General features: G+C 40.4%; 1 protein-coding gene across 6 annotated transcripts in view; it reads left to right on the plus strand.

Annotated features, from left to right (window-relative positions):
• The window catches only part of SCHIP1 (schwannomin interacting protein 1), a 139,842-nt gene that overhangs the window by 81,703 nt on the left and 40,735 nt on the right, over positions 1–17,404 (plus strand). The window contains exon 1 of one of the 6 annotated variants that reach the window (XM_028490560.2): positions 4,712–4,950. The exons of 4 other annotated variants lie outside the window; for them this stretch is intronic. In XM_028490560.2, the coding sequence (XP_028346361.1) occupies positions 4,921–4,950 (30 nt within the window). In that variant the 5' untranslated portion in view covers positions 4,712–4,920. Of the gene's footprint in view, positions 1–4,711; positions 4,951–14,774; positions 15,273–17,404 lie in introns of those variants that run through there. One more of the 6 variants, XM_028490554.2, reaches the window with a different exon arrangement.

Consider the following 17,404-nt stretch of genomic DNA (forward strand, 5'->3'; position numbering starts at 1 on the left):
AGGCGCAAGCCCAGCGGCCATGGCCCACGGGCCTAGCCGCTCCGCGGAACGTGGGATCTTCCCGGACCGGGGCACGAACCCGTGTCCCCTGCATCGGCAGGCGGACTCTCAACCACTGCGCCACCAGGGAAGCCCAGTAATTCATTTTTGAAACTGTATGATGAAACTCAGATGACCTGCAGAGGTGACTTTTTAACCACTATATTTACTACCCCCCACAAAAAAAACCTTCATTCTGTTGCTATTTCAAAAATTTATTTATTTTAATCTTTTTTTTCAGCGTTTTTGAGGTATAATTGACAAAATTTGTATATATTTAAGGTGTACAATGTGATGGTTTCACATTAATATACACTGTGAAGTGATCACCACAGTCAAGCTAATTAGCATTCATTACCTCACATGGTTCCCTTTTTTTTTCTTTTTACCCCTTGCCCCCTCTCCCTGGCAACCACCTGTTTGTTCTCTGTATCTATGAGTCTGTTTCTGTTTAGTTATGTTTGTTCATTTGTTTTGTTTTTTAAATTCCACATATAAGTGGAATTTATGCAGTATTCCACAGTGGAATACTGCAGTGGAAATCATGCAGTATTTGTCTTTCTCTGTCTGACTTATTTCCTTAACATAATACCCTCTAGGTCTATCCATGTTGTCGCAAATGGCAAGAGTGCCGTCTTTTTTTATGGCTGAGTAATATAGATATGCCACATTTTCTTTATCCATTCATCTGTTGGTGGACACTTAGGTTGCTTCTGTATCTTGGCTATTATAAATAATACTGCAATGAACATAGGGGTGCATATATCTTTTCGAATTAGTGTTTTTGTTTTCTTGGGGAAAATACCCAGAAGTGGAATTGCTGGATCATATGGTAGTCCTATTTTTAATTTTTTTGAGGAATCTCCATACTGTTTTCCACAGTGCCTATACCTATTTACATTCCCACCAACAGTGCACAAGGATTCCCTTTTCTCTACCTCCTCTCCAACACTTGTTATTTGTGGTCTTTTTGATGACAGCCGTTCTGATGGATGTGAACTGATATCTCATTATGGTTTTGATTTGCATTTCCCTGATGATTAGTGATGTTGAGCATCTTTTCTTGTGTCTGTTGGCCATCTTCATTCTGTTGCTATTAATTGCCACAAATGAAAAAATATTTTTCTTCATTTAAAGGCATAATAGTTTGCTTGGTGGCAGAAATAGGATCATTAGCTTAATGAGGAAATGCTCTAATATTTCTTCTTTTAAAACATACCTTGGATTCGGATTTAGATAGAACCATACTGCAACCTCCCTCTTACCTTATGATGGATTTTGATTTCAAGGCCAGCCTACATTGGCTCAGTCAAAGGGGGTTTATTTCTCCAAGTCTAGTGGCCCTCAATTTAGCATTTTTTGTATGAACACACTCACAAAGAAAATCTGGAGGTTTTTTTTTTTCCTCTTACTTTGAGGCCTTTTTGCTGCTGTTGGAGGATTTATGTTCTTGGGCATGTTACAACTCTCTTAGGCCTCAGTTTCCATATCTGGAAAATAACAGTTTATCTCTTGAGGTCCCATCTAAATCTGAAATCCAATACTTTTTATGGGAAGAGAAGATGTGAAGACCTGAGAAGAAAAAATAATCTCTATGCTACATAGATCACACTTAAACAGTTCATCAATATTTTTTAGTCCAAAAATAACAAATGTCACTGTAGCTTGGTAAGTTATTCTAGCTTAAATGTTCTTGGAACAGCTGGTTTCTGTTTAAAGTTTTTTGTACTAGCAAATCATAGTTTAAATTATAACACAAAGTCCTTTCCAATGAATGACTGTAAAGGGAAGCTTGCTTGACATATTCCTTTTTTTTTTCTTTTTATCTTGTTTATACCTCTTGAGAGGTTTTTTGACAGGATTTAGGATACAATTGTCAGAAATCTGTTCTCCCCAGAGCCACCTCTGAGTCACTTCCACTATTTATGGAACAGCAACTGTGAAGAGTGGGATCATGTTTAGGCTTTTTTTTTTTTTTAAACAACACATGATAAATGTCTTTAGGAGTTTATGTAATATATCCCAGAGCCTTCAGTTTTCAGAAGAGAACAGAGTCCAGGAAGCAACTTCTTAGGCCTTGTATAGCTTGAAAGCATGTTCCCAAGCCTTAAGGTCATAGATTGTCAAAGTAGTAACTTGGATAAAGTTTTAACAGCTTTTCAAGTAAAGCTGTTCTGTCTTGGAAAGTTGGGATTGTGTTTTATGTTCGGCATAAAATTTCCATTTGACCTGATTTGCTACCTTGCAAAAGGAACTTTTACTTCGGCTTACTTTTCCTTGCACATACTTCGGATTCCAGAGCCTTCATCTGGGCAGTTGTATAGCAAGGCACTCCACAAAGAAGTCTGTCTCTGTCTCTGTCCTGTATGGATTACTCAATAAGGAGGGATGAAATTTTGGATGGGGATATGTCACATGTTAATTCCTTTCACTGAAGAGTTTCTGTCCTCTTTTCTTCATCTTCTTTTTTTTTTTAAAATAAATTTATTTATTTATTTATTTATTTATTTTTGGCTGTGTTAGGTCCTCATTTCTGTGCGAGGGCTTTCTCCAGTTGCGGCGAGCGGGGCCACTCTTCATCGCGGTGCGCGGGCCTCTCACTGTCACGGCCTCTCCCATTGCGGAGCACAGGCTCCAGACGCGCAGGCTCAGCAGTTGTGGCTCATGGGCCCAGTTGCCCCGCGGCATGTGGGATCTTCCCAGACCAGGGCTTGAACCCGTGTCCCCTGCATTGGCAGGCAGACTCCTAACCACTGTGCCACCAAGGAAGCCCTCTTCATCTTCTTTTTAAGAAGACTCATAATCGAGCTCAGGCTTCTGCTTTGTTCATCAAGCTCTCATTGTACCACCCGCCAACGAACAGGCCTCAAAAGTCTTGCACATGTCAGGTGGCCTAGCTCTCTCCTAGATTCCAGGGAGAAGGCCCATGAGCTTTGCAGGGTGCATGTCCAGAGTGCTTTTTCCTTTGAACCCATTGGACCAGTGCTGAAATGCCAGCCTGTGAGATCATCAGCTGGGCCTTTCCTGCCACCTTTCCACTGTCCTAACCAGGAAGCTGAAGCCAGGCTTGTGAGTGTGTCTCTGGGGTTGAACTCAGAGGGCCAACTTTTCTCCTGTCAGAATCTCAAATCATGAAAATTAAGAATATGTAGAAAAATAGGTTTGTTTCTTTCCAAGAAACAGAGATGTTATAAAATTTAAAATATATCACCAAATATTCCTAACACAAACTCTCAGCATTCCTTAAGATCAAGCTTGATATGAAAACTTGTCAAACATGTTGATTCCATTTGTCGGGCAAAAAGTACTTGTTTTTCTCCATTAATAGCATAATGAAGACTTTGCAGTTTTTAGTAAGATTATTTAAGAAGATAGCTAGATATAGCTATACCAAAATAGCTTAAGAATAATATCTCTATTGAATTTTTTTAATTTGATGGTTTAAATTCAGTCAAGATTTTATTGAATACCATTGATTTGCTCAGAGCCATTTTATTAAGAAATAGCAAGATGAGTTGCCCTATGGCGACTAAGAAATATAGATAAGAAAATTTTATTGTGTTTAGTTTTTAAATTATCTATCATTAAATTACTTCACGAATTTATAAGCCTAGTCGTTCCTCTTTATATATCCTAAAATCCTAGAACCACCCTGAAGTATTTTAGAAATTGGCTCCTCTTTTTACCAGAGACATGTATGGTCCAACTTGTATGTCCTTTGATTACTATCTGAAAGCCCAGAATCCTTTCCATTACTGTCTCTTAGGTGGAATGGTCTGTCTCTAGAATCATACTGTGATATATTGGGGGTGTCTATATATTCAAGTCACAGAATTGACATATATATATATGTGTGTATATATATATATATATATATATATATATATATATATATATGGTCTGTCTCTAGAATCATACTGTGATATATTGGGGGTGTCTATATATTCAAGTCACAGAATTGACATATATATATATGTGTGTATATATATATATATATATATATATATATATATATATATAGCCTTACTGTCAAAAAAACACTTGCAGTTTGATTTCATTTTCATGAAAAGAATGAATTATACTGACTTTAATAAGCTCCCTCCCTAAAAAATTATAGGAAAATTATTTCATCTTATTTCTGTTTGACTTAAAAAGCACGCTGATAAGAGCCAAAAATAAGTGGGAAATCAAAAGAATTACAAAATAATAATTTTTTAAAAGAATGAAGGCCCTCCTTTTAGTTATAAAGTTGACAAACACTTCAGACACTCAACACAGAGAACATCCCTTCAGTGTCAGTATTCAGAATGGATTGTTTTCCCTTTCGCCTGTTAAAAGTTATGAAATGATCCTTAAGGCCTCTCATTTCATAAGCACCATGCAAGCAGCATCTGTGGGCAGGATGGATGATGCCGGAGGTTAGAAATGTTCAACTGCAACATTGATTTGTGTCTGTCTCTCTCCCTCTCCCTCGCCGGCCTTTTTCCCTTTAATGAGGATTAGAATGTTTCCACATCAGTTAACTGCCTTCATAAAGCACCAGAAGGTCACACCAGCCCCAGACTGATCCTTTCCTTTGTGCCTATAATATAATTGGCTGATTGTGCCAGTGATGAGCGCGCCCCCTCCCCCAGCCCGGTCCTAGCTCCATGTTTGTAAGCCTCACTGCTGCTTTCCGAGGAGAGCAGCTCGGCTCGCTGCGCGCTTCCCGGCACAGGCAGTGCCACTGCGCAGGTTGATCAGCGAAACAGCATCCATTTTAATCTGCGGGGAGCCCCTGCCTTCCCAGGGCTTGCTCTCCGCCAGTGGATGCTCCGCGCTTTCCCTCCGCAGCTTCGCTGAGCAGTCCTGTTTGGGGTCTGCTCCCTAGGATGCACTGAGATGGTACATCAGGAGAACTGTTCGTATCAGGTAAGATTTAAAGCCTGATTGTGAGGCCGGCATCCTTTAGGAGAGGAGGCCTTCCTCTTCCAAAGCAGCAGGTTGCCTCTTTCCGGATTTTCAAGGGATTTTCCTATCCTCCACTCCTGGCCTTCATCGCATACAGTATCTGAATTGTAATTAGATTTTCTGGGGAGTAATGGGGCAGAAAACACTGCTTCTTTGGCCTTTAAAGCATATGTGAAATCCACTGAGGTGATCTGTGCTTTGCACATTCTGTATGTCTGTGCAAATGAGACGAACTGGTTTGAACTGTAATTGAATTTCAGGGGCTTTGGAGAAGGAAAATCTATCTGGAATTTCACGTAGATAACAATGAAAAATACGATTTTTGCTCATTGCATAGGGTTGCGACTTGCTTCACATACAGTTTTTAGGATTGTCTTGAAGGAAATTATATAAATAGGAAGTAATAATTGATGATCTAAGAATTTTCAAAAATTAGCTGGCATGCACTTGACGTTTAAAGTTGCTCTTGTATGTCTCTCCAAACTTATTTTTACTAGTGTGTTGTTTTAAATGACTAGTAAATAAGAATTAAGGTACCAACATGCATAAAAAACTCCAAATAGAAAAGTTTTAGTAATACGTACTCATCTGTGTGCTAATTTGCTCTCTGGAGTTTTGAAGTAAACACAGATGATTTCAGAAGACCAGTTCTAGAGTGTGGCTGGACTGTGGAGGCAACACTGAAAGTATCCTCGTTGTCAACAGACAACGAGAATGTTCTCAGAGAAATTGCTCTTTGCAGCAGCAAGCATGGCTAGTCCAAGTCCTGGATAGTTAATATCAGGGTATCACTCAACTGACCGAGTTTAGAAGCTCTAAGGGACCATTTCTCTAATCTAACAATGCCTCTTCCTTGTGTGAGGTAGGTTACCTGAGACCAGCAGGTGTTTCTCATAAGGTCGGGTTTCACAGTGGTGAATATATGCAGGCAGAGTAGTACATCTCACAAGACTCAAGGCAGTCGTTTCTCAGCTAAGTAATGTGTGCCTAGAAAGTGTATTTATCCACTTTTTCTCTGCTTAATAACTGGAATTTTGTAACTGTCGACTTGTTTTATAGTATTTTTATTTTATAGTACATTTAGGGCCATAGATCCTAAACATCAAGATTGTGCTTCGTAGGAATTCTTTCCAAGAGAAAAGGGTCATGATCTGAGGAAACAACCAAAACTTACACAGAATACAGTTTGGGAGTGTAGTGTCAACATCCCTGGAGAGCCTAACCTACTTATGGCATGGCTACAGGTGATTAAATTACTATAATAACTAAAATCATTTTTCTGCTCAGTTTTCAGAGATGCTATGTAATTTAATTTTTGAAAGGCAAGATACTATAAGATTATTCCCTATATCTTTTCATTAGGTTGAACATAGAATCACTGGTTTTACAAGTCAAAAATTGGTCAGATATCAGCAACTTCATCTGGAGAGGAGAGATTTTTTAGCCTACTGCTTCCAGAGGAAGACAAATTGACTTTATTTTATATGAACTACAACATATAACAGTCGTTATGTGTTCGATAGTTTTGAAGTATTTATTACTTATTTTCACAAAATTACATGCATTAGGCAGATAATAATAGGCAATAGATTCTGCATCTCCATGGAGTTTTATAGGACTATCTTCATGTGTATGTTCTTTTGAAATGCTCTCCCTTTATTCATAACTCAGCATAAACAAAAACATTAGCCTTGAAGCCACGTCTCAATCCTACTTAGAAACCTTAGTTTTAGAACCCACTGGGCACCATGTGCGTTTGGATTCAGAAAGGGCAGTTTCTCTAAGTTCTTGGCTTGATGTTGTCATGGTCACTGGTGATATCGACAGTTTGATGTTTTTCAGAAACTTCCCCTTTCCTGATGAAGGCTTATCTATTTATTTACTTGTTCTTAAGGATGATAATGTAGTGGTTAAAGCAAATTCCTCAAGGTTAGCATCTTAGTGAGTAGAAGGAATTTATTTGTAGGACTGATTTCTTTCCTCCATAAATGTGTACCAAGGTTTCTTAATGGAGAGCCCATGAATGAGGCTTCAGAGGCCATTCCCCTCAAACTTACTTGGACATTTTGGGGCACATGTCTAGATATATATTGTTATTACTCTTGTTACCATCATCATCATCATCATCAGAGCAGTAACAGCCTCCTAACTGGTGCTGTTCCTGTCCTTGCCCCCATTCAATAGTCTCTTTTCAACAAGTATCCAAAATGATCTTTCAAGACCTAAGTCAGGGCTTCCCTGGTGGCGCAGTGGTTGAGAGTCCGCCTGCCGATGCAGGGGACGTGGGTTCGTGCCCCGGTCCGGGAAGATCCCACATGCCGCGGAGCGGCTGGGCCCGTGAGCCATGGCCGCTGAGCCTGTGCGTCCGGAGCCTGTGCTCTGCAATGGGAGAGGCCACAACAGTGAGAGGCCCGCGTACCAAAAAAAAAAAAAAAAAAAAAAAAAAAACCTAAGTCAGAGCCTGTCACCCATCTCAAAATTCTCCTCCTCGACATAAAAGCCCATGTCCTCCCAGGGCCTTACATCACCTCACCCCTGATTCCTCTCAGAGTCCTCTCCCACGTCCCCCTCCCTCCATCCCTTCCTCCCCTCCCCCCATGCTGGCCTGGCCCTGCACTCGCTGCCCCTCCTGCCTGACATGTGCTTCCTCCAGGTACCCTGTGTAGGGTTGCAGATTTAGCAAACCATCGGCAGTGTTTGGGGCATGTTTATATTAAAAATTTGTTCCCTGTTTACGTGCAATTCAGATTCACACGGGCATCCTATATTTGTCCTGTTGGTAACCCCCATGGCTTTCTCTCTCACTTTCTTCAGATCTTTGCTCAGATGTCACCTTCTTGTGAAGGCCTTCTCTGGACTCACTACGTCAACTTCCAACTCCCCAGTTCTATCCCAATATTTCTATTACACTTGATTTTTATGTTTGGCATTCATCACCAGCCATCAGACTTTTACTCCCTTGTCTACTTTCTATCTCCCTCTCCCCATGGAAGCTCCATGAGGGCAGGGATTTTTAGGTGTGTGTTCATCTGCTCTCCCAGTGCTAAGAACAAGCTCTCAAATAAAATGGATGGATGTGCCTACTGTACATAAAATTGATTAAGAAGAAAGACACTGTAAACATTCTGTAGCATTGTGGTTTGTTACATTTTGATGGCCACTGGGGTGACTTTCAATGCTATTCCTATTCTAACCTCCTACCATTAATCTGCCCTGGTTTCAGTGTTTGTGGGTCAGATTATCCCCTTAATTCTTGTTACTTTTCTCATCTGTGAAATGGGATTTTTCCTAGTTAACATCCTGGCCTGAGAGTTGGCGGGTCCCTGCCAGAGGCCACCTGTTTGCATAAGCAAGTCAGTTACCATGAATTAAGAGCCACCTTCTCCCAATGCACATAAAGGGCTCAGTGAAGATTATAAGCAGCCCAGGAAAACCATGCATCACTTCACTTCCCACTTGTTTATTACTAATATGTAGAAGTATAGCTGATTCTCATGTATTGCTTTTCCAAATAGATGACTGTTTTGAAAGAAAGAGTTTCACTGCTTCCAAGAGCTTGAAAACCACTGCTTGAGGTGGATGGAGGCACTGTGCTTTGAACAACTTAATCCAAGGAGGGATGCTCACACAGAAATTCTCAGGCAGAATTTTTCATGGTTGTTTTGTTTTTAAAGGTTCTCACATTGTCATCATCTTCGTGTACTTTCCTCCCTCCCAGGGTTTACATTAGCACAGAGGTTACTGAGGCATGTGTTGTCACTTTCAGTTGTAGCCGTGTTAAAAGATAGAGCTATCAACCTCCATTTTCCAGTCTTGGGAGGAAGCCAGTCTCTTCAGGAAAGAGGCTTGCCCACAGCTTCAGGCCTGGCAGCCTTCAAGAGGCCAGATTCTTCTAAACGATCTCTGATAGAAAGCTTTGAAATATCATTAGCTTGAAAGTACACACTTAGGTCAAAGGGTCCATTTTGCTTAAAAACTCCCAAATATTTTCTCCTCTGTCCCTGCAGTTAATTTGGGAGATGAGATGTGAATGTAAAGCCAATGACACGCTTTTATCCCTTTCTTTCCATTGCTTAAATTCCCTTATCACCACCCCAGATAGAAACCACACCCTCACGTTCTTAGCTACCGTAGGAATGGAGGAGAAAGAAAGGAAAATGGTACGTGCATGACTCTCGTCCTTTTCCTCCCTTGGGAGCATAAAGAAACTCTTCTTCAAATACACACCTGGTCTTGAAAAAGCAGAGGAGAAATCTTTGATGCGTCCCCATTTTCTTTAGGATAAATTTCCAACCCCTTTGTATGGCAGTCAAGGCCTAACCATGATCAGAACCCTGGGAAGAAACACTCCTCCTTCCAAGCCCTATACTTCTGCCCCCAAATTGCCATCGGTCCTTTTTCTTTGCTGTGATGCCTCAGCCTACAAAGTCTGCCACACACACACCTGCTTCTACCTGTTGCAAGCTGATGTACTCTGAGGCTCAAGTGTCCCCTCCTTCAGGAAGCTTTCTCCTTCTCAGTGCATTTTGCTTTTACTTCTGTTAGAACCCATTTACAGCTAGTGACATATAAGTCTGTCTCCCCCATTAGACAACAGGCTTCTTGAGAACAAAGACCTGATTTTCATTTCCTGCCCTGCAAACAGAGTATGTGTTCAATAAATGTGTGTTGGACTGAATTGCATCTTCTGCAGCTGGTGCTGTTCCGAGTCCCCGGGATGAGGATTTTGCATCATCATACCAGAGAGAAGCTCAGATCTGTGCACTGCAACAGGCATTTGGTGGTGAAACTGATCCTGGTATTCCTTATACCTGGCTTACGAGCCTCTTGCCCAGTTGCCAGCATCCCATATGCCGAGATGGGAGACACAGTGCAAAGAAGAAAATGAAAGAGACAGACACACACCCCCTTCCCAGAGACAATGCATTAAGAACACACCTCCATACCTACTTCTCTTTCACCAAGAGAATTTTCCCAAGGTGAACCTCATGGTCCATCCCCAAGTACTTTTTCAAAATACCTGGGGTCAGTTGAGGCAAATACTCATCCTCAAGCCACCTTTCTTAATGTATTGAATTTTGCAAAGTTTTCAGAAATCTTTTTACCATATAGAGGGATAATTTTACTGGCTCCTGAAACACCAAATACCTCTTGGACAAAATGTTTCAGCCCAATTGAAGTGTCATACCCAGCACATAAAATAAAAGATATCGTATATTGGCCTCAAATGATAAAACTAGGGATTATATCAGTTTAAATAGTACTTTAAAAATTCTTGCTGGAGAAAGTAGTAAACAGCCCTTCATGCCCAGATTCTAGCGGGTTATTTCATGGTTAACAAAAGAAAGGAAACAGAGTCTGTCCCTGTTGACACCAGGGCAAGGGAGGGCTCATTTCCCAATTCCCTCTTCCTGTGAATGAGAAAACAAGGTATCAAATTTGACTTCATTTAAGATTCCACTCAATTTAAGCCTGGTTTCATCCATAGCAGGGAAAAAATATATCGACCTAATGGAGAGGGGACTTTCAAAGCATTTAGTGCACTATTTGATACAGGCTTTTAAATATAAGTTCAATGAAAAATATATAAATAAAGTTCAATGAAGTTATTTTTCTGTCTTGTTCTATAGATTTTTATTTGATTGGGAAATTTTTTTCCCCATAGTTAAGTGCTGAAGAATACTTTGTTTTCATTGTTTTGCCTGGTTGGGGTATAGTGGTGTTTTGCCTGGTTGAGATACAGTGTGTTTGTCTGAGGAGAGAGTAACATATCCATCACCTTAAAAATTAAGAAAATAGTTCCGGATGTAAATTCGTCTGCACTTGTTTTTAGGCTGTATATCTGAAAATCTAATGTTGTATATTTTTTACCACAAAAGGAGCACAGTGATAGGTGCCCAAATGGGGGGAAAAAAAATCATTTTAACAGGATTTCAGTATGGGCCTGATCTGAAATAGAAATTTAGTACAAGCATATCATTCCTATTTAAAGTAGCACTGGGGGCCTCAAACATAACGTTTTAGACATCAAGCGATTTTAAGAAATAAATGTGCATATGCATATTTTAAGCCAAAAGTCTAGTATTTTCTCTTGGAAAGGGGCTGGGGATAGAGGAGGGGAAGGAAATGGAGACATCACTATGATACATATCAGTGCCTGCATGATTTTTGGAGAGTAGAGACCCCACCTTCACACACACACACACACGCACACACACACGATCTTAAACTAAGATTTCACATGCAGAAGCTCAACATCGATAGCGCCGTATTCTATTATTTATTTATATTCTCTATACCAAGGGAAAATTTGAAATCTTGGTGTACTTAGTATTCCCCTGGGCACTATCTAGAAGCATCAGAAATTACCAAGCTTCCTGAAATAGAAAGTACTTTGACAAAATTGCTTGAATTCAGAAGAAAACAACCATCTAAAGGCCTAGTGACAATCAGCGTAGGAGAGCCATTAAGGGGGAAGGAATGCTAAGAACACAGAAAAACATAATGAGGGCATTAATCCTGGTCTCCCTCGGAAACTGTGCCGCCGTCATCCAAGTGACTGCAGTTGAGTTTCTTGTACTCGGGTCTTCAGCTGAGCAGAAAGCTTGATGTCTGTGGTGCTCAGTTTTTCTGATGTGGGTCAACGACTGGCACTCTGTCTCCTCCCAACACTTTCACCTCCTCCACTCCATGCTCCCAAGGCCATTAGTTTAACTTTTTAAACCTACACTGAAAAGTCCATTGCAAAATTGCACGCATATGTTTGTGGTTTATCTAGCCATCGGTATACCTTAATTGAAAAGCAAAGCAAATTTAGACGAACATTGCACAGAAGAAAATAGTTTATTTGAAAAGAGATTATAAATCAGGTGTCGGTTTGTACAGCACATGGAATTTGGATATTAAGGTGGAAGGAAAGGCGGTAGGAGGCTAAAAGGTTAATCAGGATGAAATAGTTTCCGTCAATAGGAATAGGAAAATCTTTTGACAATGCATAAGTGATTTCCCAGTAATGCGGTCGGTGTTCTCACAGTCAATAATTTCCACCAGTGGCCAATAATGATCATTAGCTCACGTGAGCAATGCACCTTGCAGTTCAGATCATGGCTTGACAGGAAACTGAAGCTCTCCGTTCTAGTCCTTGAATTTCAGGGCAGGGGGGTGAGGCCCTTTCGACCTCAGGGACTGTAAGTGGCTCTGTGTACATTTTCTAAGGGGAAGCATTAGTATCTGGGCCCATGTTTTGCCAGCACAGTTCATTTTAGAGAGGGCAGCCGTAGAGGAAGGAACCAGGAAAAACTCTCTGTAGGAAAGACATGCGTGACTGTTATCCACTTGTTTGTGCGTAGCTGCTATAAAACCACCAAACATTATGTTCAGCTCAAGCCTCTGGAGATTGTGTTTTGTTTCGTTTTTTTCCTTTCCTGCATTCATTTGGACCTCTTGGAAGTGAAATTAATTACAGCGTTGATCCCAGGCATCTAAAGTCAAGATCTTGCCACCATGCCTAGAAATATGATCTAAAATAATATAATCTCTTATAACGAATTTTTTCAAGGTCTAGAGCTGTGCTTCTAAAATTTAAAGTGCACTCAAAAAAATCCTAGCGCTCTTTTAAAAGTGCATTTTTTGATTCAGTAGGTCTGGGGTGAGAGCTGAGCGTTTGCACTTGCAGTCCGCTCCCAGGTGATGTGGTTGCTCTGGTCGGAGGACACGCTTTGAGTAGCAAAGCTCTAGAAAACATCGAAGATCAGTTCACATGTTAGGAAAATAGCAGGTATTTTAAGCCGGCACAAGCCATCCAGATAGCGGTGGTACAGCTCCTTCTGGAAAGGGTCTGGACTACAAGTCTATGTGCTGAGCACTTCTTTAGGGAGGGTGCAGAATAAATTTATCACCCCTGGGGACCAAGTTTCAAGAGGAGATGTTTTATCACTTGTCTCTATATAGTACTTATTAGAGAATCACTTATGCCAAGAAAAGATGTAGGGGGTAGAGGAGGGGAATGATCTTTAGTACTTTCTTAGTACTAATCCTTGCTGCTGTTGTATGGCTGGGGAATTTCCATCTTGGATTTTGAGGTGCCCTTCTCCAAAAGGTAATATATTATTAATGTATATGCATATATATGTATGTATGTGGTCAATGTATTATTGGTGTATGTAAATTAATTTGAATATGTTTATACATATACATAGTTAATAGTGAGGGTTCAGTCATTTTAACTGGATATTTAAGGCCGCCCTGTTAAAATTAAAGTCAAAAGGTGTTAGTAATTAGGCTTATAGTTTTATGTACTTTACTAAGTCTTGTACTCTCTAAGTTTTTATTGGGAATTCCCTGGCGGTCCAGTGGTCAGGACTCAGCGCTTTCACTGAGGTGGCCTGGGTTCAATCCCTGGTCGGGGAACTAAGATCCTGCAAGCCGCGTGGCACAGCCAAATAAATAAATAAATTTTTATAGCTGCATCCATGTTAGCTCTTGATTATAGACTGCTAAGTGGGCTAGGATGCTAACCTAGGTAAGAGGCTGAAATAACTGAAATTCACAGTAGGCCCCCTCCTTCAACCTGAGCAGACCCATGTTTACCTTCTAAATGTATGTGGTTTCCACAGAAGATTTCGGTTGAAAAGCACTCATGTGAACTATTAATGTTTCCTTCTGTGGACAACGTTCCAAGGACAAGGGAGATCTCTACTAGAGAGAAGCCCTTACCAAAAGCAAGTGTGACTCGGGAGATACAACTTCCGTCAAACTGTCTGACAAAGGTACAAGACATTCTCTTGGGAATTGAGGTGGAGGATGAGGGTGGATGGAGTTAAAGGGGTGTTTGGATGTGGGTCATGGGGGTGCAGGGAAAATATTTGCTTTAAGGAAGTAGGGCTACTACAGTGAGACATCTTGATGCTACAAGTCTACCACAAATTGAATTTTTTTTAATTTGTGGAGAGGAAGGGTAGACAAGTGAATGTGAGCATGTCAGCAAAGGTTCAGATGCCAAAAGCTGTCTTGAACAGCACTTTTGCTTCAGAACTCTGTTCTTAACAGCATTGAGGTTGGTCAGGAATGCACAATGGAAGAAGTATTGACTGGTACATTTGCTGCTTTCTGTCTAAGCATGTCAGACTCTAAGACTGTGCTGCTGAACGGAGCCTTGGCCTTTGAATTCTTCTTTGGACCATTTCTCCTGCACACAGTAACTTTTAAAAAATACTGGATATAAGTTTTAGTTTACGGCAGTAGTAATTCGATAACAAGGAGTGTGTGTTTGTGTGTGCACTTCTGTTTATCTGCTTCTTGCATCAAAACATCCTCCAGCTGTGGGCCTTTTCCTTCTCTGTACGTAAAGCCAGTAAACAAAACCAAAAGCCATGGGAAAAGGGTAAAGAGAGCAGCAGAAAGGAACGTCCTCTTTTGTGAAAAAGCCTGCCACCGGCTTTTAAAAAAAGTTGATGGATCTTTTTCTCTTGCCTATATTAATAGAACAAAGCAGCGATCCTGGAGCAGAAATGAATTTGGAAATGTGTTGGAAATGAATTTCATTCTTGTGCTGGGGTTTCTCCCTGAAGATGAGACTTTTACATCTGATTTTTAGGAATGATTGGTTATGGGAAAAAGGAAAAAAAGGCAAGCATCTGTCTTACAGGTTAACTTTTAAATTATACTGTTTGGTTTTGGCACGGAAGACCCGGCTTTTAACTCACCAGTGAAGTCTGCGAGGCTGGGCTTTGCATCTATTTTTATCCCATACACTCTACCCCTGGTTCAGAAAAAGGTTGCTGGATTCCTTACAGAACTCCTCTCCACATTCAGCCCTGAACTGGGGAGTTGGGGAGTTGAATCAGCTTTTCCTCGACTTGGGGTAGAAAAGGTGCTGGGGAGAGGAATCCAGGCAGGATCATTCAGGGTAAGGTGACGGCAGACGTGGGAAGGCTGAGTGAGACTCAACCAGCTGAGTGTCAGGGCAGAGTGAGTCTCGGAGAAGAGCAGCTGCCCCTGTGCTGGAGCGCAGGACAGACCAGGGAGGCCAGGTGGGGCGGTGTCTCTGGGACAGAGGGGGGCAAGGTTACGTACAGCCAGACACTGACTCTTAGCTGGCTCTCCATGTCAGCATGAGCGGTAACCAGGGTCCTGGGCAACTGCACGTCAGCCTATCAGAATTCATGGGAGGTTATTTCTTAAGTGAAATTCTAAACAGTTAAAGGATGAATTTGGACAGTGATGGAATGGATGACATCATCAGTCAAGAATCCCCATTGGATATGGAGGGGGATTATAAAAAGGTAAGGAGGGAGAGCTCTTTTGTTTGTAAACAATCGGACCATTTTTCTAACTGGGGGAAAGATCACCCTTGAGGAGAGGCCAAATTCCACACTCAGTGGCCATTGCCATAATATATTCAGGAAGGCTAAATGCACAGAATCGTATGCATTAAGCTGGGAGAGCTCTTCTTTCTGTGTTTCCCAGTTTGTATTCATTAATATATTATAGCAGTAGCTGGAACACACATGTTGTTATTCTGAAGTTGAAAAACATTCTATTATGCATATAGTTTCTAGGCAGGCTTTTTACGTAAAGCAATAATTTTTTAAATCACTGACATGTTGACAGTTCACCTGCAAGAAATAATTACTAGCATGTTTAATCTATCTTTTTAAGCTTGGCTTTTTTAAACAATGAAAAATGTAACGTTTTACTAAGAGAAGTGTGAGGTTTTAAAAAAAACTGATACAGTATCTGCTAATTCTTTGCTTGCCTTTTCTTTTGAAAGTCAGTAAGTATATTTTTGGTATGTTTTTTATGGTAATTGTCTGGTAATAACAGCCCCAAGTAAAAATAGCTTTAGTTATATGGGTGAGGTAATGAAATTAAACTACAAGCATATGCTTGTCTGTCCACAGAAGGCTAAACACTATGTCCTTCCCCCTTATTATTTCCCATAAGTCAAGTGTAGGTCACAACACAGCCCAGTATGAAGAATCAGGGACCTTCCGTCATGGACCTGGAAAGAAAGACCTGTTTTCCCTCAAAGGCAAATATCCTAAAACAGTAAAACCTGCTCCTAAATTTTTAATTTGATCAAATACATCACTAACTTTTTTTCCCCTAGATTGAGATAGAAGCTTCTGTCTTGATAGATCTTTACATATAATAATATAAAATATGGCAATTTAAATCTTATATACATAATTGTGTGTGAGTATGAGGCCTGTTTTAAGGACATACTTTATTTCTTAGAGCAGTTCGCGATAGTTTATGTTCTTTCTCCAGGAGCTGAAACTTAAATAGGTTTAAATGACCTGCCTTGTTGCTCTGTGTGTTTTTTGTCCTTTGTGATCCCCAAGAAGGAAGTGAGGGCCCAAGGGGATAAGTGCTCAGAGTCTTGAAACCCTGACACCTCTCCGATGTCCCCTCCTGCCGGAAGTGGGCGTGCAAAAGATACTTGGGACACTCTGCAATCAGAGTCGGGCACTTACCCAACCCGGTAGAACAAGTGCACAGTTCTCATATTGCCTCTATTTTCAGTGCCAAAGGACTAGTCACGGTTTTCTTTGTCACAGCGTTTCTCAGCTAGGAAAGTGTAGGTCAGTTTGCACTTAGGAAAATGAAAGACATACCGCTGCTAATGCAATAACAATAAAGTAATGACCACTGTAGTTTCATCCCACTTAGAAACAGAGGGAGCCCAGATGCCTGGAATGACTGAGCCATGGTATGCAGGCAACCTGATACAGCGTTGACTAAAGTGACAAACATGTAAGGCTCAAGTAGCTTTAAAACATCAACAACAACAAAACAGAGTTGAATTGTATAACCCTTAATCTCACTAAGGCGGTAGAACACCCCATGTGACTTCAAGAGAAACAGTATCTGAGAGGTTAGTACAAAAGACCACTAGATGAAACTTTTAGATGTGGAGGATGCCCAGAGATCAGTATATATTGTCGTGGACCCTAAACATGGAAGTCGTTCTGTTGTCATTTCAGCTTTTAACTATTTTTCTCAGGCAAAGTGCTTTCAAATGTATGCATATCATGACAACTACAAAGGCTTCCTTTTTAACAAACCACTATTGATCATTTCATTAAGAACTTCCAGTGAAACAGGGCAACATATGCTTTCTTTAAAATACAAAGGATAGAAAATAATTAGCTAATATAAAAATCACTTTTCCTAATTAGAATCTTTCTTTTCTAAGTTTTTTTTCTCTGTTTTGTTTTTGCTGTTTGGCTGACTAACTAGAAAATTAAATTAGATGCCATAAAGCAGTGGTCTGTAGGGTTTTTTCACCTTGTATTCATCAGTAAAATGTTTTTGAGCCCAAGCCTTTAATATACATATATTCTATTCATTTTTTTTTTTTTTTTTTTTTTTTTTATTTTTTTTATTTTTTATTTTTTTTTTTTTTTTTTTT

This window comes from Physeter macrocephalus, chromosome 1 (genome assembly GCF_002837175.3).
Source record: "Physeter macrocephalus isolate SW-GA chromosome 1, ASM283717v5, whole genome shotgun sequence".
NCBI classification, from domain to species: domain Eukaryota; kingdom Metazoa; phylum Chordata; class Mammalia; order Artiodactyla; family Physeteridae; genus Physeter; species Physeter macrocephalus.